We start from the raw sequence: 26,556 nt of genomic DNA, 5'->3' as shown, positions 1-26,556 counted from the left end.
GTTTTACCATATTTATTCAGTCATATATTTAGTAAGTGGGTAATGAAGTCTTAACTAAACTGCAAGGTTGCTTATACATTTCCTTGAGTTATTTCACAGAAAATTTTGACTTGATTTGTTGATTACACATAAATGGTTTGAATATAGTTCATCTTTAGTAAGGATTTGGTTAAACATGATCATCTCCAGCAGAGAGTAAGGTTGTCTGTATGAAGAGAACGTACTTCCTGTGAGGGGCTGCTGGGAAGCCATGGTGGGTACAACACTGAGCGGTAGTGCCAGGCGTGCACTCAGCATGTGTGCGAACCCCCTTCTCTCGGCTGTTTGGACTTACTCTAATTTGAGAACTGGGGTTACTGTAGTTTGAGAACTGTTTACGATCAGAGAAAAACGAACCTGTTTACCTGCTGCCGTATGCCATGGCTGATTTGCCTTGTCACAGATTGATAAGGAATGGAGTGATTCAAGTCAGGAGTATCAGGCAGTCACTCCCAATGACCTGACGAATTCTGCTTGTCTCAAATGGTGCTTTAATCACTTGAATACTTCCGTAAGAGTTTCTGGTTTCTCAATGAGCAGAGTCTATATGTAGGGTGAAAGATGTAGAAGATAATTTAGAAAGCAGCTCTGGAAATTTCAGAATTAAAAAATAAAAACTTTATGTGGTTCGTTTAATGCTGTTTTAGAGAGGGATTTCTAATGGTTATGGAGAAGGCAGAATAATTCTAGATTTTAAAACTTTTGTCAGGAGGCGAATGCTAGGACTTCTTTTCTCTTTTGAATTTGTCAATTTTAACTGGTTTTATCAATCCTAAAGGGACTCATTTGATAGAAAATGCTTTTTTCAGGTACAGAAATTGCAAAATATCATTGCAAGTCGAGCTACTCAGTATAATCATGATATGAAGAGAAAAGAGCGTGAATACAATAAACTAAAGGAACGTCTACATCAGCTTGTTATGAACAAGAAGGATAAAAAAATAGGTAAGAAGCAGCTGGCTGAGATAGAGCAAAGGCAATACTGAAGCTGATATGATGCTAAGAAATAAATGTAAAGGCATTGAGCACAATAGCTCAGGAAGCGTTATTTTCATGCTTCATCCAATTGTTTTTAGATGGTGTATCTCCATATAAACTAGAAATTGAGACAGCTGATGAGTGAAAAATAGTTTTACTTTGTTTCATTAGTTGGATATAAGAATTGCACATTTTTTTAATGTGACAGGTGTCGGATTAATCTATAGAGAAAAACTAAGCCAGAGGACACTCTAGTCTTCCACAGCAAAGAACTAACCATATTAAAAGTCAGGATTGGTTTCTGAGTATCAAAAGAAGTGTGATTTTAGAGTTAACTTCATAAAATTGTTCATGAGACCAAATCATTTATGTCAGTTTGAGTTCCTTTAAATAAGTTTAGCTGTGCCTTTTTGAAACAACTAGTCAAAAGGATGGACTGTGAAAGTTATGCTTGTGTTTGTGCCTACGGTATACTTTTTTCTAATATTTCTCTTCTGAAAATTAATTCACAACTTATGTGATCCAAGCATGTGCATAATTTCAAGTAAATAGCATAGATTAAGCAGTAGGACTACACACGCACAGAAGTAGAGCAACACGGATAGAGGTTTGCCGGCTTCATAAGAGTCAGGGAACAGGAAATCCGAGCGTTGACTCGGAGAGTGGTTGTCCTCTAACCCACATTGTCCAGGGAGAGCCTGAACTGTCTCTTCCCAAACCAACCTTGGACTCGCTGATGCGGCAGCTGATGAGCAGGTGTCTCAGGCCGCCACGTGGTGGGCTCTGCCTGCTGTCAGCCCCCAGCTCAGTGGAGACTGCACCACTCTCACCCTGTACCGCAGAGCTGTTGCAGTAAGTGGAGTATTTTATTTTAAAAATTATTGAAAAATGAAAAGTGTGATAAGCAATTAAGGCATTGATGGAAATCTTTAGATATCGTGAAGGACTAAGTAGTAAACTTCCCTTGGACACCTATTGGTTTTTAAGGCTGGTTAATCTTGTGTTCATTCATGAAGGAAATAACAAAGTTAAAGAGCAGGGTGAAATGCTGGAAGTATAAAATGTAATACCTACTTAGGGAAGTTTATTAAAGATTTAGCTCTGGTAACCGAGCTCTTACTTTATGGGGCTCTGGCTGTTTCCCAGGCCAGACCCAGTTGGAAGGGATAGTCGCATAACGATTTTATCTTTAAAATTAAAGATCTTTAAAATTATAAAGCTTAATTTTAGCTTTAACATTACAGTAACTTACTCATCTTATTTCCTGCTCACGACAACTGTTTCCATCTCCTCCTGGGGCAGAGGAGACATTGGCATTGTCAGGATGATGGTGACAGTACAGGGCTTGGCAGACTTTTCCTGTGAAGGTCCAGGTAGTGAATATTATCAGGTTTGTGGTCTTTGTCACAACTATTCATCTCTGCTGTTGTAGCCCAAAAGTAGCCGTGGACAACATATAAACAAATGGTGAGGCTGTGTTCTGACAAAATCAGGCAGCCGCCCGCAGGCCTTGGTTTGCCAGCCCCTGGTGGTAAGATTGATAATGGTTATATTTATTAAGTACTTCTTGTGTTGCGTGCTTTGTTTCTTTTACTCTTCACCACAGTTCTTTGATAGATGCTTTCATTATTCCCATGGTATCGATGAAGAAACAGGCTTGGCAGTTAAACAACTTGCCAAGATCTCAGTGCTTATAAGTGATGGAGCTGGAACCTGAAACCTGGGCTGTTTGAGCCCAAATCCTAATGTTTACCCCAGGTTGACTTCTGTCCCTAATGTGTCATAGAATGTAGTCGTTTTGAACACCCAGACGTGTATGGTAAGAACTGGTGTTGTGTGTGTTTGTGTTTGTAGCTATGGAGGTTTTAAATTATGTGGGGAGAGCTGATGGAAAAAGAGGCTCCTGGAGGACTGGTAAAACGGAAGCCAGGTAAGGACCAGTTGAAACTGAGAAATTTAAGCCGACTTTTCTTTCTATGCTGCATTTTCATACTGACAGTTTCTTTCTCAGGAATGAAGATGAAATGTATAAAATTCTCTTGAATGATTATGAATATCGCCAGAAACAAATCCTAATGGAAAATGCTGAACTTAAGAAGGTTCTTCAGCAAATGAAAAAGGAAATGATTTCTCTTCTTTCTCCCCAAAAGCAGAAACCTAGAGAAAGAGCAGATGATGGTACAGGAACTGTAAGTGTCCCTTTCCTCTCTAATGCATTCTTCGGATTGTGGGTCCGAACAATGAAACACTAGCTAGGTGTTCCCAGTGGGGACACTGCTGGTGTTTGGACAGGACACTCACTGCTGTGCTCCAGTCACTGTGACCATCGGGAAGTGTCCCTGTGTGTTTCCAGACATGCCGTGGGACATGATGGCAATTTTCTGGGTAATTAATCAGTGCCAGGCACTGTGATAAGCACTTTATACACGTGGTCACATTTTGTTCTTATAGTAATTTGATACTTTTGATACTGTAATTATTCCCATTTTATCAATGAAGGAACCTGAGGCACAGTAGTTGGCCCGGGTTCACACATGACAGTCTGCCAGGGTTTGCTCTAAGTCTGTCTTTCTCCAAACCTCATGCTTTTAACCACTGTGCCAGATATATCCTTTAAATATTTAACTTCCATGTACTTAAGCAGGCTCTACTTTTCAGAGAGTGAAACTTTGGTTAACTTTGGAGACGAAGTAATTATTCAGTCCATAAATTTATTGAATGTACATTATGTTCTAGTCCTTGGAAAGGAAAAGCTAAATAGACTTGACTTTTTCCCTTGTCTTTGTTTGGGCTGCTGTAACAAAGTACCACAGACTGGGGGGCTTATTAACAACAGAAGTTTCTTTCTCACAGTTCTGGAGCCCAGAAGTCCAAAATCAGGTTGCCAGCAGATGCGGTGTCTGGTGAGGGCCCTCTTCTTGGCTGCAGATTGCTGACTTCTTGTTATATCCTCACATGGCAGAAAGAGGGCAAGAGAGCTCACTGGTCCCTTTTATAGGAGCACTGGTCCCATTGATCAGGGCTCCCCTCTCATGACCGAATCACCTGCCAAAGGTCCCACCTCCTAATACCATCACATAGGGGGTTAAGATTTCAATATAGGAATTTTGAGGGAATAGATGTTTAGTCCATTGCATCCCTCAAGAAGCTCTTTTTGGGGAGAGACAGGCATGTAGAAAAGTGAATTATTACACATGTCAGAGCTATAATAGGGTGCTGCAACGTGTAAAACAAAGCACTTAAGGAAGGCATCACAGAGAAAGTGACATTTGAGTTGGCTCTTAAAAAATAAGTCAGGGGGCCGGCCCTGTGACCGAGTGATTAAAGTTGTGTGTGCTCCGCTTCAGCGGCCCAGGGTTCGTGGGTTTAGATCCCGGGTGCAGACCAACTCCACTTATCAGCCGTGCTGTGGAGGTGTCTCACTACAAAGTAGAGGAAGATGGCACAGATGTTATCTCAGGGCTAATCTTCCTTAAGCAAAAAAGATGAGGATTGGCAATGGATGTTAGCTTAGGGCGAATCTTCCTCACACACAAAAAATAATAAGAAGTTGATGTTTTTGAGGTAGAAAGCATTGATGCAGGGGGCCAGTAGTATGTGCAGAGGTCTGAAGAAAACAAGTCACATAGTGGTGAAAATTCCTTTTAACTTAATTGCTTTGCATATAAGTTTAAATTCCAGATTCAAGCAAGTTCACGTTAGTGACTAAAATCTGAAAATAACAGTGTTAATGGAAAATGCTAATTACCAGCAAGTCACCAGAACTTGTTTTTTAAACCTTTATTTTAGATTATTTATTTTGTGGTATCACAAATCACTCCAACTGATAAGCCCATCCCAACTCCTGCCTTGTTTTTTTTTATCTTCTTTAAAAAACTCTCCAGTTTGGGGCCTGCTTGACCTCTTATATTTAGTTAACCTTATCTCCCAAAGTCTGTCACTTTGGTCAGCTCTTAACATTCACCGATACCTCTCCAGGGTTAGCATAGTTCTGTTACTCCTGTGTTTCTTCAGTTTTGGGCCCAGCTGTCACCAACCTCCAAAGTGGGTAGAAAATCAAGCGCTCTTTCTCAGATAGTTAAATTTCCCCCTTCCCCATTAGTATCCTGGTGGCAGTATCCTGTATAATTCTTCACAATTCAAATGTTTAAGTTTGGAGAAATAATCTCTTAAGTATATTTCCTCTTTTTAAAAGATCCATTTTTCTAGATCCTTTTTCTTTTGAAATTTAAGTAATTCAACCATTCTTTTCTTTTAAGGAAAAACTTTGGAGCATTTTAGCAAGAGGAATAAGATGTAATCTTGGAATGTCTAGGTAGCATCCAAGTTTCATTTATTTATTATTTTGTTTTCTTCATTGTAGCCAAAATAGATACCCCAAATTCAAGTTAAATGGATTTTTTTGTTTTCATTTTGTGGTTTTAGAGTTTCATTCAATCTGGGAAATGTGCAGCAATTATTGTTAATTTTTTTAAATAATGGATTTGTAGTATTCTGATATGCCCTAAAATATATGGAAGAGGAGGTGTAGCTCCTGGAGGAGTCACTGGCAAGTAGCTCCAGAGGACTGATTGGCAAGGCCCAGAGTCACAGCCGCACCCTGGGCCTTCCGGGACCTGCTGCTTCTGGGAGGCTTTGACCCCTCCCAGCCCATCACTGACCTCAGACTGTCGATACAGTTCTTCACACTCAGCCGCCCTCGTTCCTGCTGGGTCTACATGTGGGAGCAGTTAGTCGACTCTTCTTTCTTTTCATCTTCTTTTTTTCCCCAGCAGGATATTTATTGTTCAAGTTAGTAAAGTATATCTGTCCACTTTCCTGGATGTTGGTAACAAATTAGGACTGTTATGTAGATGCAGATTATTATCACATTGTTTGCCTATGTTCTTTATCCTGCTTTGGTTCTGTATGCTCATATATCAGTAAAGTTTACTGCATTTCCCTATGATTTAATGTCTTGGTAGAATACAAAGAAAAATAGTCATGAGTTTTATAAAAACAATTGTATGAGAAAAATAGGACTAATAGTTGCTTTTTTCTTTGGAGTTTATTTCATAGGGTTATTTAAGCAGCGTAAGATTGGAGACAAGTTGGTCTAACTTTGTCTTAGTTTTTCCTCTTGGCTGTGTGACATTGGGCAGGTTACTCCTCTCAGCCTCAGTTTCCCCACTTTGGGACATGATTTGAGGATTCATTAACATGTGAAAGCATCTCATACAACATTGGACATGTAGTGAATAACTCTCCTCTCACAGCCTCATGACTCTTGTCACTAACTTTATTCGGATTCAAATTCGGGTTTGAAGAGACCTGAATTGGGGAATTTCTGTCTTCAATATTAGTTGCTTTTTCTCAAGATATTTATGTTAAGTACTCGGTCATGTATGCTTAAGATAGAGCACAGAAAGGATTTCACTAAGTATATCTGACAATCAGTCTGATTACTACTGCTTCAGTATCTAAAGCCATTTTAAGATACTGGTCTTTCCTTTTCGTCTCTCATAGGTTCTCTCTGATGTTGAGGAAGATGCTGGGGAACTGAATAGAGAGAGTATCTGGGACCTTTCCTGTGAAACTGTGAGAGAGCAGCTTACAAACAGCATCAGGAAACAGTGGAGAATTTTGAAAAGTCATGTAGAAAAACTTGATAACCAAGGTAACTTCTGCCTAAATGCATTTCAAGTGGGTTCTGATGCTCAGTGAACTCTTCATTTTCAGTTGCTGGGAAAGCCACGTTATGGGCTCAGACTTGAAGTACTTTTAGCTCAGGGTGGTGGTTTGAAAAGCAAGAGTCTGCCTCCTCCTAGACGTGAGGTTTGAACCTCGCTGAGAAGATGCACTTTGCTCACAGAGTGTCTTTCTCTGAAAAGAGGACTCGTGTATCCATCTGCTCTGAGCACAGTGTACGGTTGAATAAAGCAAACCAAGCCCTTGCTGAATCTTGGGAATCAAGAAATATTAATCATAATGTGGTATAAATACAAACTTTTTGCTTATTCTTAGATATTTGCATATTCCTAGGTTCCCCATTTCTAAATTATTTTCAAAATAATAGATGTTCAGTGCTTTTGTATCAATTAAGAAATGCATAAAGTAGAACATTCAGGTCTCTATATCATGAACATAACACTTAACAGTGTTGTGCATATCTTTCTAGACTTTTCTCTATGCATTTGCAAAATATTTATTTTAAAATATATAAAAAACAAAAATTGAGTATTATGTATTTTTTCTGCACTGTGCTTTTTTCACTTACCAGTGTATCATTTTAGATCCCATTTCCTGTCATTGTAGATAGAGATATAGCTAAGTTGATGACTGTATCCTTAATATTTTATATTTGTTAAAGTTTGCATACTTTTAAATCAAGAAAATGAAGGTTTCTGCTCAGTAAATGAAATCTACTTAAAGAAAATTTGTTCTAAATTGTCAACAATCACACACTCTGCCAGTTATCTTCAATAGTAAAGAGCAGTCAGCAAAAAGTGATTATAGTACTAAAATTAATTTACTTGGGATTTTATGGATTTCAGTCATCATTGTGTATTAGTAAATAGCAAGTATGTTTCCACTTCACTTTTGTGGAGTTTAATACCAGAGAGCAAGATTGGTAGCACTGTGTTGATGTTTGAAGACGTGTCAAAAGAATGTGGTTTATGAAAACTGTTTTTCTCTTCTGTAAATGTAGATTGTCCATTTTTAATTAGGACATAATTTTGAATAAATAGACTAGAAATATTGACAGTAGAGTATTTGTAAGGATATCATTGAATACAAAAATAGTACGAATTTATAGTTGTCATGAAATCCTTATAGCTGCTTTGCTTTTTAAAATTTTTCCATGTTAAAAGAATATAAATTTAATTTTCTTATAGTTGATGAAATTTTTAAAGGGCAAAGGAAATAACTGCCTTTTAGAAAACCTATGAGATTCCAGAAAGATAAAAGTTCTAGGAGCCTTGATTTTTAAATATATGTCCCCAAACACCGTAAACCAGATGGTAGCTGTAATACTTATGTGAAATTACTGGTTTTGTGTTAGTTTCAAAGGTACACCTAGAAGGTTTTAATGATGAAGATGTAATCTCACGACAAGACCATGAGCAAGAAACTGAGAAGCTCGAGTTAGAAATTCAGCAGTGTAAAGAGATGATTAAAACCCAGCAGCAGCTTCTACAGGTAAATGTTAGTTACCTTTCAGAGCTGTTCCCCTGAGAAGGGCCAGAATTTTACTGACTCTCACTAGACTTTTATTCCTTTATTTCATAAGATCTGTAGTATTTGACATTTTTCTGATCCAAACTAAGTTCTCTGCTTGCTAACAGATGGATCTCGTGCCATTCCTTAGGCTGCGCTTTACTTAGAGTAGGAGCTTTTGGGAAATGGGACTCCTCAGTGGGCTTTCTGATTCTTCCTCATTTCTGTCCTTCCCCTAAAGTTCGACCTGCCTTCCCTTGCTTTCATTTCACGTTGTTGGAGTGGTGCTGGGACCCTCTGGAACTGACTATGTTTTAAATTTAATAGCAGCAGCTTGCTACTGCATGTGATGATGATACCACTTCACTGCTGCGAGACTGCTATTTGTTGGAAGAAAAGGAACGCCTCAAAGAAGAATGGTCCTTATTTAAAGAGCAAAAAAAGAATTTTGAGAAAGAGAGACGAAGCTTTACAGAAGCCGCTATTCGGCTAGGATTGGAGGTATTTTAGACAATTCGCTTTCCCCGTAGAGCTTTCAAGAATCGTGGGGAGGTCTCAGTAGAATGCGTCTAAGTTCTGCTTTTCATTGTTTTTTTGCTACCTATTTTTTTCTGAAGAATTTTACCAGTGATCTCATTCGTAACTTGAAATAGGGGGGTGCTAAGCACATGAACTGTGGAAATCTTTACGAGATTTGGGACTTGAACATTTTTTTGAAAAAAATACCTATAAGCATTCATTCCCTTTGGGATTGGCTTTCTACTGTTAAGTGTTTAGCTTCATACCAGAGAGCTTTCAGGCATCTGTCGTCTACCCATTGTTGCTAGGTGTAGTGTCAGAAGACAGTGCAGCCAAGAGCATGTTTGATGTTTAAGAAAAAACAAAGTATAGTACAAAGTAAGAGTCCATGCCCGTCGCCGTGTCCCTCACCCAGGATGTATGTATGCCTTCACAGTGAACAGTTTGGATTGTCGTGTATACACTTCTGCAGCTTGCTGGGGTTTTTTTTTTCCTGCTTTTTGCTCCCCAAATTCCCCCAGTACATAGTTGTATATTTTAGTTGTGGGTCCTTCTAGTTGTGGCACGTGGGACTCTGCCTCAACATGGCCTAATGAGCGGTGCCATGTCCGCACCCAGGACCCGAACCCTGGGCCACCGCAGCAGAGCATGCAGACTTAACCACTCGGCCACGGGGCCAGCCCCAGCAGCTTGCTTTTTTAGTTAGCAGTGTATTACCTGCATGTTTCCCTTTCAAAAGTAATGTCTGAACATGGTTTAAAAAGTAAACTCAACCCTAACAAAAAGATAGAAAGTGAGAAAATACCCTCCATTCTTATTTCCAGTTTCATTCCTCAGAGGTAACCACTGTTAGAAATTTCTTTTTTTGTTCTTCTGGAAAGTACTATTTTAGCGTTAGTCCAACCTGTGTTTCTTTTTTATTTTTTTTCATTTATTTACTTTGTTTTTTGAAATTTCAGTTGTACATTATTTTTGTCACTCACCGTATAAATGCACCCCTTCACCCCTTGTGCCCACCCCAACCTCCTTCCCCTCTGGTAACCACTAAATTGTTCTCTTTGTCCATCTGTCTGTTTATCTTCCACACATGAGTGAAATGATGTGTTGTTTTTCTTTCTCACTCTGGATTGTTTCACTTAACATGATAGCCTCATGGTCCACCCATGTTGTTGCAAATGGCACAATATTGTCTTTTTTATGACTGAGTTGTATTCCATTGTGTGTGTGTGTGTGTGTGTATGTGTGTGTGTATATATATATATATATATATATATACACACACACCACATCTTCTTTACCCAGTCATCAGTCAGTGGGTACTTGGGTTGCTTCCATGTCTTGGCTGTGGTGAATAATGCTGCAATGAACATAGGGGTGCATAAGTCTCTGAATTGTTGATTTCATGTTCTTTTGATAAGTACCCAATAGTGGGATAGCCGAGTCATGTGGTATTTCCATTTTTAGTTTGTTGAGAAATCTCCATACTGTCTTCCATAATGGCTGCACCAGTTTACATTCCCACCAGCAGTGTATGAGAGTTTCCTTTTCTCCACATCCTATTTTTTGTCTTAGTGATTATAGCCATTCTAAGAGGTGTAAGGTGATATCTTAGTGTAGTTTTGATTTGCATTTCCCTGATAATCAGTGATGTTAAACATTTTGTCATGTGCCTATTGGCCATATGTATGTCTTCTTTGGAAAAATGTCGGTTCGTATCCTCTGGCCATTTTTTGATCGGGTTGTTTGTTTTTTTGTTGTTCACTTATGTGAGTCCTTTGTGTATTTTGGAGATGAACCCTTTGTCGGACACAGGATTTGTAAATGTTTTCTCCTAGTTGGTGGGTTGCCTTTTCGTTTTGTTCTTGGTTTCCTTTGCCTTGAGGAGCTCTTTGTTCTGATGAAGTCCCACTTGTTTATGTTTTCTTTTGTTTCCCTTACCTGAGTAGACATGGTATTCGAAAAGATCCTTCTCAGACCAATGTCAAAGAGTGTACAGCCTATATTTTCTTCTAGGAGTTTTGTGGTTTCAGTCTTACCTTCAAGTCTTTGATCCATTTTGAGTTAATTTTTGTGTATGGTGAAAGATAATGGTCTACTTTCATTCTTTTGCATGTGGCTGTCCAGTTTTCCCAAAACCATTTATTGAAGAGACTTTCCTTTCTCCATTGTATGTTCTTGGCTCCTTTGTCAAAGATTAGCTGTCCATAGATGTGTGGTTTTATTTCTGGGCCTTCAGTTCTGTTCCATTGGTCTGTTTGTCTGTTTTTGTACCAGTACCACGCTCTTTTGATTACTCTAGCTTTGTAGTTTATTTTGAAGTCAGGGATTGTGATTCCTCCAACTTTGTTCTTTTTCTCTCAGGATTGCTTTAGCTATTTGGGGCCTTTTGTTGCCCCATATGAATTTTAGGATTCTTTGTTATATTTCTGTGAAGAATGCCATTGGGATTCTGATTGAGATTGTATTGAATATGTAGATTGCTTTAGGTAGTATGGACATTTTAACTATATTTATTCTTCCAATCCATGTGCATGGAATATCTTTCCATTTCTTTATGTCATCATCAATTTCTCTCAATAATGTTTTATACTTTTCATTGTATGTCCTTCACCTCCTTGGTTAAATTTATTCCTAGATATTTTATGCCTTTTCTACAATTGTAAATGGGATTGTATTCTTGAGTTCTCTTTCTGTTAGTTCATCATTAGGGTATGGAAATGCAACTGATTTTTGTAAGTTGATTTTGTACCCTGCAACTTGGCTGTCCTTGTTGATTATTTCTAATAGTTTTCTGATGGATTCTTTTGGGTTTTCTATATATAAAATAATGTTGTCTCCAAACAGCAGAAGTTTCATTTCTTCATTGCCTATTTGGACTCCTTTTATTTCTTTTTCTTGCCTAATTGCTCTGGCCAAAACCTCTGGTACTATGTTGAGTAAGAGTGGTCAGAGTTGGTGCCCTTGCCTTATTCCTGTTCTCAGTGGGATGGCCTTCAGTTTTTCCCCGTTGAGTATGATGTTGGCTGTGGGTTTGTCGTATGTGGCCTTTATTATGTTGAGGTACTTTCCTTTTTATACCCATTTTATTGAGAGTTTTTATCATAAATGGATGTTGGATCTTGTCAAATGCTTTGTCTGTGTCTATTGAGATGATCATGTAGTTTTTATATCTCATTTTATTAATGTGGTGTATCACATTGATTTGCAGATGTTGAACCATCCCTGTGTCCCTGGTATAAATCCCACTTGATCATGGTGTGTGATCTTTTTAATGTATTGCTGTATTCAATTTGCCAATAATTTGAGGATTTTTGCATCTATGTTCATCAGCAGTATTGGCCTGTAAGTTTCCTTTCTTGTGTTGTCCTTGTCTGTCTTTGGGATCAGGGTGATGTTGGCCTTGTAGAATGTGTTAGGAAGTGTTCCGTCTTCCTCAGTTTTTTGGAATAGTTTGAGAAGGATAGGTGTTAAATCTTCTTTGAATGTTTGGTAGAATTCTCCAGAGCAGCCATCTGGTTCTGGACTTTATTTTTTGGGAAGTTTCAGATTCTCTATTTCTTCTTGGTTCAGTTTGGGAGGTTGTATGAGTCTAAGAATTTATCCGTATCTTCTAGATTGTCCAGTTTGTTAGCATATAGTTTTTCATAGTATTCTCTTATAATCCTTTGTATTTCTGTGGTATCTGTTGTAATTGCTCCTCTTTCATTTTTAATTTTATTTATTTAAGCCTTCTCTCTTTTTTTCTTAGTGAGTTAGCTAAGGGTTTGTCAATTTAGAGCTGCTTCTTTGAGAAGATAAACTTTGTTTCATTGATCCTTTCTACTGGATTTTTTGTTTGTTTCAATTTCTTTTATTTATCCTGTAATGTTTATTATTTCCCTTCTGCTGATTTTGGGCTTTGTTGTTCTTTTTCTAATTCTGTTAGGTCTAGTTTAAGATTGCTTATTTGAGATTTTTCTCAATTTGTTAAGGTGAGCCTGTATTGCTAAGAATTTCCTTGTTAGGACAACTTTTGCTGCATCCCATATGAGTTGGTATGGTGTATTTTCACTCTTATTTGTCTCAAGATATTTTTGTATTTCTTCTTTAATTTCTTCAATGATCCATTGGTTGTTCAGTAGCATGTTGTTTAGTTTCTACATATTTGTTACTTTCCTGGCTTTTTTCTTACAGTTGATTTCTAGTTTCCTAGCATCATGGTTGGAAAAGGTGTTTGATATGATTTCAGTCTTAAATTTATCGAGGCTTGCCTTATTTCTCAACATACGGTCTGTCCTTGAGAATGTTCCACGTGCACTTGAGCTGTGTATTCTGTCTGCTGTGATCTGTGGCTCGCTGACTTACGGCTGCTGCTTTTGTATCTGCGAGGGTGCTCTGGCCAACAGGCTGAGCTGGAGTGCCGGGCAGGGGGAGTGGCACTTTCTTTCACTTACATGATCCCAGGGGCTTCTTGCTCTGCCCTCTCTGCTCGTCTAGGGTGGTGGCTTGATGGAGACACCCCCACAATAGCTTAGTCTTGGTGTGGGGCTTTCCCTAGGACTGTGAGGGAACTTGGAGAGCAAAGATGTTCCCACAGAGGGCCACCCCTCCCCCCTCTACTCTCAGAGCCATTCCTGGTCCCGGGGTTGCTGCCATTCAGGAGGGAGCAGAGATTCCCCTTCCTCCTTTTACATCCTCTGGGGGGTGCAGCACCTCCACCTTCAGACACATGATGTGTGGGTCTCTCAGACGTCTTTTGTGTTGTGTGAATGTCCTCTGTTGGTTTATGAATGTCCTTTCCGCCGTATCTTAGAGGGGAGAGTCTAGGGGAAGTGCTCCCTCTGCCATGATGCTCTACCTGTTTTTCTTGATACCAGTCTCTTGATTGCCACTCTGAAAGATAAGGCGTTTAGTGTCCTTATCAGACTTGCCATCTACTCTCTTCCACATCTCCATCTGATTTTCATAATATTATTACTTTTTTAAACTACTTTTTAAAAAGCCGTTTCTTCTGGTTGACCTTTTATACTTTAAGTAAAATGTTTAATGCTTCCACTTCATGTTTACCCACCTTCCGACAGTATCAGTTTATCCCTCAGTGAAAGCTGCAGACATTCCTAGACTTGCCTTGCTCCACTTTGGCTTCCTTGTCTTTGTCTGTGATGATATATTTCACTGTCCAGTGTTATCACGTGTAGATTCTGTCCTGTAATGTAATCCAGGTGTAAGTACTTTGTCTAAGGTTGAGACATAAAAATTGAAGACCAGGAAAAAACATTGGTAACATCACGATTATGTAAGTATTATTCATTCTATAACCAAGGAATATGTTTGGACACATAGAAAATATTCTGTCATTAAGCCTTTGTCACTTGGAAGAGAATCTTCCAAGTATCACTATGTTGTGAATTCTTTCACTTTCTTCATAACTTCCTTTATGATTTCCTGAATCAGATTCAGCTGCTATTTTTCTTTTTTCTCATGTTATTCTTTCTTGGCTTCCCTTTTCACTTTGCTGTATTACCTTCTTAGTAATTTTTTCATTAGTAGTGTGTGAGTGAAAAATATTCTGAATTCTGGAATATCCAAAAAATATATTCATACTTGATTGGTTTGGCTGGATATGAAATTTAGGTTTCAACTTTTTCCCTCAAAACTTTGTTATTCCATTTCTTCTAGTGTTTGATTTTGTTAATGAGAAGCCTGATTATAATATAATCTACATTACTTTGTAGATACCTTGTTTTATTTTTTCCCCTTCTCTGGAAGCTTTTGGAATTTTGTATTCTTGAAGTTCCAAAATGTTACCAGTATACATGTAGGTAGCTTCTTGTAGCCTGAAGACACTTTTCTTCAATATGGGGATATGTTCTTCCATTCTGTATTTTTGTCCTTCTTTGACTTCTCTCACATTCTGTAACTTCTGTTAGACAATTTGGCCTTGTGACTAAATCTATAGATTGACTTTATCTTGTGAATTTGGGGATCTTCTCTTACCTGTGTCTTGTTCATCACCAGCCTGGTATTCAGCAGGGTCAGTTTTATTATTCATTTCATCCACTGAGTTTTTATTTCAGAATTTATCTTTTAAATTTTCTAATGTCGTTTTATTTTTCTTTGTATAGCACTATATTATTTTATAGATGTTCATAAATCTAATAATTTATGTTACAGTTTTTAAAAAAGATTTCTTCTATCTTGAACTGTTATCCATGGTCAGTTCTCTTTATTTATCTTGGTCTTTTTTCTCTTACACTATTAGTTTTCTTCAAATTCTGGTAATGCATGATTTTGTGTTAATATTTATGAATGAGAGACCATATGTTGGTTATTTTAAGTGGCTGACATGGATTTTCTCCACAGTTATGGAAGTCTGTTTCATCATTAGCTATCTTCCTCAGGAAACAAAAACAGTTTGCACCAGTATTTTCTCCTCTTATGGGGTCACTTCTGCTTCTGAGCAATATCCCCTACCTGCTCCAAGAGCCACTCTTGCTCCTTTGTGTGCCACTCCCAGCTCACTGCATGAGAATCTGTCTGCCTGTGGTCACTGGGGGCGCTAGGGTCAGTGAAGGATGGGAAGGAGGGATGAGACACTCGGTGGGTGCGGGAGAGTTTAGTTCAGGGTTCGTCAGCTGTTCAGCAGGGGAAGGTGTGGCATGTGCCCTCTCGTGGATCAGTGGTGGTGGCTGCTCTCGCTGCTAGATGGTTGGAGGATGAGAGCCATGCTTGATGAAGCCATATCTCCTTTTTTTCGAATGATTACAGTGGGGTATTTTTCTGTTGTTTGTAGTTTTATATTTACAATGTTCTCTATGTTCAAAAGTTATGTTAAGATTCTGTATATTTAAAAGTTCTGCTAATGTGCTATATTTTAGTGCATTTTTCATTTGAATGTGTTCAGAATTGATATGAAAATAGTGATTAGTTGGTTTATTAGGTGAAAAGGGTGAATTTTTATTGAAGCATAATTTTCTTAAATTTTTCTTAGTTTTCTAGGTTAATTCATTTGACTTCAGAAATATATCTGATAGCCAGAAAGCACACACAAATAGCTAGAGAAATCATGTGAAATGGCAACTCTGTGAATGTTGAAATATTGATCAGTGTTTCTCTGGTTTGCTTGTTATGGTAGAGAAAGGCATTTGAAGAAGAAAGAGCCAGTTGGTTAAAGCAACAGTTTTTAAATATGACTACCTTTGACCACCAGAACTCAGAAAATGTGAAACTTTTCAGTGCCTTCTCAGGAAGTGAGTACTTCTTAAACTCTTCAATCTGAAAATGCATGTAAATAAAATACTGTAAATTATTAATGTAAAACTTGAGATCACCAGTAAGTGTTCTCTAATTGGAACTAAAAAATCAACTTTAATATTTTATTTGCTGTAGTCACAATGGGAATGACAGGAGGACTATGCATACCAGAAACAACTTTTGTTGTTAATGTAATAATATCAAGTTTTTGAAAATTCGGTCTGGAAATACTTTTAAACCTACATCCTTCTAAATGTGAAATATGCATAACAAAGATCACCAGATTAGCTAGATGCGAGTCATCGGGCTAGAGTGGATACTCAGATTAGTTGGTTCCATCTCATACCTCCCTCAGAACCGCGAATGAAGCATCCTAGTTAGTTACCTTCACTATATTTAATACCTCACTGTGTGTACTGCCTTTTTTTTTTAAACAGGTTCTGATCGGGACAATCTTACAGTGCACTCGAGGCCACAGCAGAAGAAGCCTCACAGTGTGTCTAATGGGTCTCCAGCTTGCACATCCAAACTTACGAAATCTCTTCCCGCTTCTCCTTCTACTTCAGACTTTTGCCAGACACGTTCCTGTGTGTCTGAACATAGGTATTGGTCTCTGGATGGTCTTCTCACATATTTGGAAAATCGCTAGAGTTGTGTTGCTGAGGAAAGTCGGCACGTCGGTAGTGTCAGGAACCAGAGGGGTTTTGGAGAGGAATTCAGTAGATCAAGGCATTCATTTTACTAATGTTTCTCGGGTGTCTGTATATACACACACCTGCTGGGTGCTGGAATATATATGATAGTGAACAAGGTAGATGGTTCCTGTCTTATGGGACCTGGATCATGTAATGTGATTCCTTTTATTTAACACCTGAAATACAACTTAAAATGTAGTCTTATTTAGAGGAATCACTTAATATTTTGAGTAATTTATACTTCTATTAAATAGAAGGATACTGTTTTGACAGTTTTTGAAGAGTACTTATTTCAGAGTTTCTTTTGATGCCCATTTTCCTGATGTCGAAGGGCAAAGAACTCTAAAAAGCCTTCTCATCTTCACTGTTGAGGAGGATATGTGCCCAAGAATGACAGGGTAAAAAAAGTGGCCCTTCACCCCCAGGAAACCCATATTGCTATTAATTGCCTCATTTGGGTATTTTCCTCTGTCTCAAGTTGTTAAATCATGTTCTCAAGTATAATATCAATGCTGTATGTCAGAGCCTATTGTAAGATTTCATTTGAACTAAGTAGATAGAGAGAGGGACAGAAAAGAGCGTCAGACTACGTTGGCAGTGTGGTGGTCTCTTCCTCTTGAGTAGGAGACGGGCCTGGGGGCGGGGGCCTGCGGGCTGGCAGGCGCCTCAGAAAGCAGGAGTCGGGCTGCAGCACACTTGGCCTGCGGTTGTGAGAGACTGGTGTGGAGCCAAGTGTTGAAGAGCCAGCTAGCCCTTGGACCAAGAATTGTTAAATAGGTGAACTTGAAAACAAAAATATGAAGCTTTTGAAAAGGACGAAACACTATAGTTGACTTTCAAAAAGATTAGGACTCAAAGTAAACTTTGAGCGGGCAAAAGAGAGCTGGGGAAGAGCCCTCTGAGGAAGTGTAGGGCCCCTGAGCTGGAACACTGGCAGTTTGTGGATGGTGAGTGTGCTTAGTGAGCAAGACCACAAAGGGAGAAGTCAGGGTAGGGGGTGGGCGGGGGCCATGTCCTACAGGCCCTGGGTGAGGAGACGGGGGTTAAAACTTTGTGAAAGTTCAAGTATATACAGATGTGGAGAGAATAAGGTCATGAACCCCTGTGTACCCATCATCCAGGTTCAGCAGGTATCAACTTGTGACAGTGGTGTTCATATGTAACCCCGCACACACTTGAGATTTCATTGATAAAACATTTTAGTCTATTTGTAGGTGAGATAGTGTTCTAGGGCGATGGGAAAGCATTGCAGGCTTTTAAGCAGGAGTGTGAAAAAAAATCAGAGTTTTAAAAAAATTATTTTATTATGTGGAAACAGATTGTAGGAGCCAGTAATATAAGCCAGGACATCCAGAAGGAGGCATGAGTGGAGTTGAGGTGAGAGAGGATGGTAATTTGGACCAGGGTCATAACACGAGGATAGAAATGCTTGAATTTGGGATATATTTTGCAGTTTTGCAAATAGATTGACTCATAGGGTCAAAGTTCATTTATAATCAAAAGATATTCTAAGCTCAGAGTATTTTCTTACACAAAATGTTATTAAACCTTTAATTTTGACCAATCCGAACTATCTATATAGCTGTAGACACGAATTCTAGTCTCTATTTACACGTACCGCATTCTGAATCTGAACATAGCGTAGTTGCTGCAATTATGTCTTTACAGTTTTTACTTTTTTACCTAATTAGTATTATACATAAATATCCTTGAAGACGTTGTTTTGTGTTTAATAAAGATAAAAAGTCTAACATTTAGTACATCCATCAAAAGATGTTACAAGATTGTGTCAATATATGTAAAGCACGTAAAAGCAGTACTTAGTCCATTATAAACCTTTAGTAACGGCGATAAAAATATCTGTGAACATAAATGGATTATAAAAATGCTACTGTGTTTCCTTCCTTCTGAGGGCTGCACTAAACAGCGTCAGTGGCATAGAAACAGAATTTGGGAGCGTTGAGACACTCCATTAAGGTATTCACAGTGGCCTCTGAAGCTAAGGCAAACCTAGAAAAGAGTTGTATAAGTAGTCATCAGGAGAGAAGCTGCGAAGCACCTTGGATCTGGGTTTCTAATGAGATTATAACAAAATAATTAGGAGTATTCCTAGCTAATTTCCACAACGACGTGCTCATTTCTCCTTCACTATAGAATGGAATTTTACAGAAAGGCTGTCTGGATTCCATGCAGAGCAACTCCAACTCGTATCCTAAGTTACTAAAGGAACTTAGTCGATCACTGATTTCATCTCATCTGAGAAGGCAGGGATTCTGAGGGTTGAATTATAAGCAAGTTCCTTTTTTTTTTTTTAAGTACTGGCAAATAAGTGTAAGTAAAATTTTTAGGGACCTGTGGCTGAGTGGTTAAGTTTGTGTGCTCTGCTTTGGCGGCCCAGGGTTTTGCCGGTTGGGATTGTGGGGATCGTGGGCCAGACGTGGCACTGCTCGTCAGGCCATGCTGAGGTGGCATCCCACATAGCAGAACCAGAAGAACCTACAACTAGAATATACAACTATGTACTGGGGGGCTTTGGGGAGAGGAATGAAGAAGAAAAAGAAGATTGGCAACAGATGTTAGCTCAGGTGCCAATCTTTTAAAAAAAACTTTAAAAAAAATGTTTTAATTGTTTTGGTTTAGATTTTTAGAATTAAAGCAACTTAATGTTTTTTTAGGATTCACATTAATGAGGTTGAGATAATAAAGTCACAAAAAATTGTACATTTACGAAAAAAGGTTTTTGTGAAAAAATGGTGTAAGATATTCATTTGATAAAAATGTGTTGTTCACTGGCTTAATCCCACAGATTTGAAAGTAATCATTTCACCAGATTTCTGTTTCGAGGCCGGTTGTGAGCATAGCTCTCAGATTGTATTGCTGAAGGGAGGAGCTGTGTCTCTGTTCAGATGCTGAGGTGGTTTTTGCCTGACACTTGAGTTCATTGAGCGCTGTTGTAAGAGCTGGATGTGTGTAATTCCTCTCGGTCCTCCCACCCCCACCCTACGAGATGGGTACTATTAGTATTTCCGTTTCACAACTGGGGAAACTGAAAAACAGGGAGGTTTAACTTGTCAAAGTGACATAGTAAGTGGTCCAGCTGGGCTATGAACCTAAACCATCTGACTTCAGGGTCTGGACTGAGAAGCACTTTTGTAGGCACTCAGTAACTATCTGTACGGATGAATGGATGGATAGCTGACAGCACACATGAACAGATGGAAACAGTAAGGAAAGAAACCAGAGAGATTAGAAAATGGTGGCAGAGAGATGGGGATATGGGAAACCCACGTGTTTGTATCTACCTTGGGCTTCATTTGGGCAGAGTGCTTCAGAATAGATTAAAGAGATAAATAAGCAGATGGATAAATAGATGGACAGATAAGATGAAAGTGATAAATTAGGCCATTCTGAAATACTTGTTTATTCTTGATCTGTATGTCCTCAAAATTTACTTAGCATGGGACAAGGGAATAATCACACTTTACACATTCAGGCATACCTAACATATAAAAGGAGGAGGAGATGATTATTAAGATCTGCCCTTCTTTCCCAACAGTTCAATCAACGTGCTGAATATATCTCCTGAAGAATCTAAACCAAATCAGGTTGGAAGAGAATGTACAAATCCGAAATGGAGCGTGGCATCCAGACCTGGGGCACAGGAAGGTTGCTATAGCGGATGCTCCGTGACCTGCACAAATTCTCATGTAGAAAAAGATGACTTACCTTAGACATGTGGACTGGAATCTTTTTCATTAACATGTTCATCACATGTCACATCTAAGTTGAAACAGGATGTGTCATAAAGTCAATCATCCAGAAATATAAGATGGTCTGAGTTCTTTGTCTGGACTTCCCTGTTCCTCCCCCAAAGAGCTAAAATGTTAAATCTATTTAAAAGGATATAAAAGCTTTGGATATGTATTTTTAGTAACAGAAGCATCTGGTTCTGCGAATAAAGGAATGTATAGATGTTTGGATGGAAACAAAAGCACTAGAATGAGTTTCCTCTTATAGATATGAAAATAGCACTTTTGGGAAACTGATTATTGTAAATGTTTAATTTTGTTTCATATGTAGTTGGCATTGAAAGTTTAGCCTTTACTTGAATGTACACTGTAGATTTTTAACAAAGCAAGTTCTATATTTATTATGTTTAGTGTGATTTGAAATTTCCTCTTTCATATGTTTTAAATAAAGTGAAATTTATGTATGTTTTGTACATAGATATACATGATTATGTTTAAGAGGCTTTAAGATTTAAAAATTTTACACATCCATAATTATAGTATTTCATGCCAATTTTTTTTAGCAATATTCTGTTTACAGATGTTTTAGAACCATGTTACGTTTAAGAATTTTTGAACCCATCTGAGCAATAAATCCTCAAAAGCTATTCCATGAAACTGAATTCTTTATGTGATTGACATTACTAACATTACACTTTTGAGATTTCTACATCATTAGAAATGAGCATTTTTATTTTGTATATGTAGGATATAATTTTTCAAAGGACTTTTGATTATAGGGTAATAGCGCTAAGACATCAAAAGTACCTTTGAATAAAGCAATTTAAGAAAATGGGTTTAAGATATTTGGATGATAGAAGATAGCAAGATATTTAAGATATTTGGATGGTGATATTTCCTTTACCAGATGGTTACACCATAACACCTGTACCAGCTGGGCTTTGTATAGTTGCCAATAATTTTTAATTTTTCAGTGAGGTATTTGCCACTAATGATAAGGAAATCTGACCGTGTAAAAACATCCAATTTTACAATCCAGATCCTATGATACTCTGGACAGACTGTGTCATTTCATTTTCAGAACTGATTGCATGTTTCTTCGTGTGTGTTGTTGTTGTTGACAGTAATAAATGCAGTCCCGGGATTTTCATCAAAAAGCTTTAAGTGCCTGACCTTGTTTGTCTCTGTACATAACGCCTCCACAGATCCAGTCCGTGCTGGGTGTTGTAATTTAGCCCATCTACCTTCCCATTTTCTAGCAGTTCGACCACTCAACATTTACCCTGTGTGGCTGCTCCGTTTACATTTGTCATATACAAGTCTATTTTTGTCACCTGTTCACTGTATAACTCTCTGGGATTGTGTAGCAGCAGCCATTTTTTCAGGGGTGTTAGGATGTCGAGTATCTTCTAAGATATTAATGAACTCATAACAAAGTAACCACATTTATAGTCTCAGAAAGCTAGCTCTTGAGCAAAAGCAAATTAGTCACTACCTTCAGCTTGATGCATGCTCACTTCTTTACTGTTTAAAATATTAGAAATGACACAGAATTTCAGAGTGCCATATTGCAAAGGAAGAAACCGCTGGGATAGAATTCTTTTGCTATTGAGCAATAATGTGATCAAAGGCAATCAGAAATTTTTGAAAGTAGTCCATGATACGTTTGTCAAAAATTGGTTTTTTTTCAGGGGTTTCCATGATATACTTTGCCAGAAACAAGCATTTTAATTCTTAAAGTGAATCTCTTACTTTAGGGGATGTTGCATTCCATGACAATGGATTTCTACAAAGCAGCATCTGGTTTTCATTGTGTTTCCATTTTAATGTTGGTTGAATTCTCACGTTGGAAAGAAAAGTTCCTTGAGACTTGACTTTGAAATCTAAGGTGTGAAAGAAACAGTAAAGTGAAAGCCAGGTTCATTGTACTTTTGATGAAAGTCTGCATAGATTTGCTAGAAGTTGTGTTTTACCAACAGCGTCAGTTTTGCTTTACTGTACATTCCAACTCCGCACTGACTCCCAGTCACGCCAGACTTCCCAGGATGTTGGAATGGCTTCCGTGCTGGAAAACTCCACATGTGAAACTCCTGGGCTTTTATTTCCCTTCCCTTTCTAGGTATTTGCAGTGTGCTGATAATCCAGCTGTGCTGCTGTCTTCAGTTTAGCCCTGATTAGATAGATGATGGTACCACAGTGTCCTTTAGCTTCAAAGTCCTCCTGATAATCTTAAACATCTTCTTGTTTATTAATATGTAAAGCTGAAGTATTTTGTACCTCAAGTTTATTTTTACATGGCATATCCATTTTGAATTTTCAAAGCATAAAATTGGCAAAGAAAATTTAAGATAATTTTATTTCCTATTCAAATTTTTGTATCTTCAATTTATGGTGATGAGAAACTTAATAGAAGAATAATCATACCAGAAAATTAAAATTTAGTAAGTAGACATTTTCTTGTAGAAGCAATGTATGAAATGTTTGGATTCACAGTCCACAGCAGATTATTTTCCTCATGGTATAATTAACATAGTGTTGTGACTAGAGTTCCATACTTCCTACCTTTGCTTACCAGACTTGTTCACAGGCTTGTGGTAACACAGTTTTTGTGGGAAAACACATTCCATGGTGCATGAAGAGAAGGAGAGCGCCCTGGAGTCGTCTTCACCTCCCCGTGGAGCATCTGAAAACCCCTGGAGGCCAGGAGGGGCCTGCCTGGGACGCTGCGAGCTAGCAAGCCCATGTGTGATTGCCCTGTTGTAAAAATCTTCAAAGTATGTTGCCTAATGTAAATCATGCTCTTGTTTCTAGATTGGATTCAAAGTAAATATCGGTCATGGAAGTCTAGTAAATATACTTTTCCCTATGTTTGTCCTTAATTTTGTTCAATCTTTTGATAAGCGTTTATAAAGTACCTGCTGTATTTCAGAGCTTATTACTACATTTAGTCACTGGGGATAGAAGGCAGCCAGGTACACCCCCTACCCCGAAAGGCTCTGAGTTGGGTGGACGACCAGCTGTATAAACCTAAACTGTAATTAACAATGGTAAATGCTATTCAGACATTCACTCTGTCAATAAAACTTAAAGTGACTGTTCTGTTCCAGGACCAAATATCAATTTCATAACAGTGACATGAGTAGGCTTCCAGTTCTAGTGTCTGCATTATTTCCTATGGGAACTACTAAACTATTATTATTGTTTTGCTGGCTTTTGATTTCATTTTGTTGTCTAAGATCAGAATATTGACCTGCAAAGCAGTACAAGATTTTCTGCCCACAAAAACACTATTATCTAATAGAAAAAGCATTTATGAAGATTTGGGCTACATAGATAAGAATAATGAAATAGGTTATTCTAGTCCTTTTTATAGATACTGGGTTTTTTCAGGCTGGGTGTAAATTAAAGTGTAGTGGACTGTTGATTTAATTATTTGATTTATATAAACTATTTCACTCAACTGGCTAAGATTTTTTTAACTTTTAACATTTACAAATAACTGATTTCAGAGGTCTCAGGTGGCATTGTAATGCCAGTGATAGAGATCCAGTAAAGATCCTCAATATTCATATATTTTAGATTCAGAAATATTTATACCTAGTATGATGCTTAATGCATAGTAAGCACATAATATTTGTTAATGAGAAGTATAAAACACTAATGAAACAAATGGCACATCTCTTCATTGGCATGAGTGGACTAAATTTCAGGTCAAAATCCTAAAACTTACTTTCTCAGGAGCATAGGAACATTTTCTGGTATATTTCCAATCCTATCTAGGTTGGTTCCTTGCACAAAGTATTAGGATAGAATAGGCCGTATTACAAATAAAAAATACTGAATTGGTGGGGCTGACCCCGTGGCCGAGTGGTTAAGATCGCGCGCTCCGCTGCAGGCGGCCCAGTGTTTCGTCAGTTCGGATCCTGGGCACGGACATGGCACTGCTCATCAAACCACACTGAGGCAGCGTCCCACATGCCACAACTAGAAGGACCCACAACTAAGAATATACAACTATGTACCGGGGGGCTTTGGGGAGAAAAAGGAAAAAAAAAACCTTAAAAAAAAAAATACTGAATTGGTGTAGCTCAATACAGAAGTTTAATCCTGGCTCCTGAGATGTCCAATTGTGTATTGGGCAGCCGTCCTCCAAGTTTATGCCATCTGGAACTCATGGCCCCCAACGTTGTCAAATTGGGGAAAGAGCAGACTGGCAGATGATGCTGGCTATTAAGGACCAAACCTGAAAGAGACGAGCTTTCCACCTGCATCGTTTTGTCCAGAGCCTAGGCCGACAGCCCCAGCCTAACTACAAACAAGACTGGGAGAGAGAAAACGAGGCTATTAGCTGAGCGCTGACATTTGCTACGTAGCGTCGTTGGTGCTTGATAGTTCATCCAATCAGTCACTTATTTAAAAAAGCAACTAGCAAAACATACTACTCTGTGCAAGGGATTTATTGCTGATTATTAAATCTTCAAATAGGCAATTTTTGAAAGTAATGTATTTAAGGCTTGTCTTACCTTCACTAACCTTTTCATACTACGAAGTTTCAGATGTTCAAATGGTAGTTTTACACAGTTACTAAAATGTCTTACCGTGCACAGAACACACATTTTCATTTGAGTCTTTCAATAACCCTATAAGAGAATATTAACCTTCCCATTTTTAGAGTGTCGGTAACAGACTCAGATGTTAAGTGACGAACCAAAGGTCACACAACTAGTAAGTGATAAGTTCAGAACTTAAAAACCAAGATCTTCTGATCTCTAAATTTCCACTTTATTCCAGACTGCTACAGTGCCTTTTGGTATGGCTTTTTAAGTGAAACTGCTCAATTCTTAACCCATAATTAGCTACCCTATAAGTTACACCAAAGGAATTGATCATTTGGTCCAGGTGCACGGCTCACCCTTGTTTTTGTGGATGGTTACCATGGCAATCGTATTCAGAGTTGGACTTCTACCTTTTCAAGATTAGGGCATTAGGGATCTCACTGAAACACTAATTTAGTAACTAAATTAGTAACTAAGTTCCACTGAGTAATCCCAAGATACACCTAGACAGCCTGCTTTTCTGCCCTGTCGTGTTCTCTACTGGCAATTCCAGTGTGTGTGCACCAGGTTCCTCTGTGACTACAGTCAGTGACCCAAAACACTGTGTTTTGTCCAAAAGTCCAGTAGCCTTTTGCAGATATTTCATCATGAAAAATGTGAAAGTAGGAGAAGAGCAGCTTGCAGGGCAGCTGCAGGACTACTTCCCCTGCTGCGTCTGCATTTAGGTAGATAGTTGTCCTGTTTCTGGCCCGTCAAGACGGTGTTATTCCTGGTTATGATGCTCCAGTAAAGCAAACCAGGCCTCAGCCAGTGTGCTGACTGGAAAAAAGTAGACTGCGTATTCCCCACAGCCCTCAGACTGATAGCCTAGAACGTGCCCGCCATTCCAGTGCTTAGGGTCCAATTCTCTGTTATAGCTGATGTCTACACTGAGGTCAACTCATTCCTCCCAGCCAGGGATGGGGCAGACGCTGCTGCTAGTTCTTAGTATCTGCAACGAGTCCTCTGTTCGCCTGTTATTATTACTTTATTATAACGTAGTTATTTACCCTGAATACCTCGAGATTTTTTCTTCTGTAATTCTCAGCCTAGAACTGACTTTCAGAATAACCTTTTGTTTTCCTAATTTTTTATTAATGAAGAGGTTCAATCAAATGAATCTCAAAGAGTCACCCAGGACTGTAATGTTTTTGTGAAATATCAAATTAATTAACTCTTTTAGCCTTTTTCCTCTACCAGTCACTTTTACCTTGAAAGGTAACTAATTGATTATTTTTGGTAGTTTCATTCCTTTTTAAGCAAAAAAGTATTAACTAGTGAAAATCTCTATAAATTATTTGCTTTCAGTGAAATCAAGCCTTTCTAAACACTTATTTGGTCTTGTTTTAATGCCCTAAAGAAAAATAGAAATCCATCAACAACTAGCCACACAAAGTGTTGGCATGTATTAGTTCTAAGAGAAACTATTTTGATCTTAAAGAATCCATGGAAATTTTAAACTGAGTTTGAAATTTTTTATTCTGCAGCACTATTGCTCATTGCAATTGTCCCAATGCAATTGACATATTAGGGAACGATTTGAGGATAATG

At 38.3% G+C, this 26,556-nt stretch overlaps 1 protein-coding gene across 6 annotated transcripts in view; it reads left to right on the top strand.

The window, feature by feature from the left end:
• Nucleotides 1-23,276, top strand: part of SSX2IP (SSX family member 2 interacting protein) — a 50,237-nt gene extending 26,961 nt beyond the window's left edge. For 5 of the 6 annotated variants that reach the window (XM_046645551.1, XM_046645547.1, XM_046645550.1 and 2 more), the window contains exons 6-14: nt 849-984; nt 2,872-2,947; nt 3,029-3,206; nt 6,523-6,673; nt 8,060-8,196; nt 8,542-8,715; nt 15,848-15,962; nt 16,404-16,569; nt 20,218-23,276. In XM_046645551.1, the coding sequence (XP_046501507.1) occupies nt 849-984; nt 2,872-2,947; nt 3,029-3,206; nt 6,523-6,673; nt 8,060-8,196; nt 8,542-8,715; nt 15,848-15,962; nt 16,404-16,569; nt 20,218-20,392 (1,308 nt within the window). In that variant the 3' untranslated portion in view covers nt 20,393-23,276. The remainder of the gene's footprint in view (nt 1-848; nt 985-2,871; nt 2,948-3,028; nt 3,207-6,522; nt 6,674-8,059; nt 8,197-8,541; nt 8,716-15,847; nt 15,963-16,403; nt 16,570-20,217) is intronic. The other variant, XM_046645549.1, reaches the window with a different exon arrangement.
• Nucleotides 23,277-26,556: the final 3,280 nt, after the last annotated feature.

This window comes from Equus quagga, chromosome 18, assembly GCF_021613505.1.
Source record: "Equus quagga isolate Etosha38 chromosome 18, UCLA_HA_Equagga_1.0, whole genome shotgun sequence".
Lineage (NCBI taxonomy): Eukaryota > Metazoa > Chordata > Mammalia > Perissodactyla > Equidae > Equus > Equus quagga.
The sequence above is the reverse complement of the archived record's forward strand: the minus strand, read 5'-3'. Positions and strand labels throughout refer to the sequence as shown.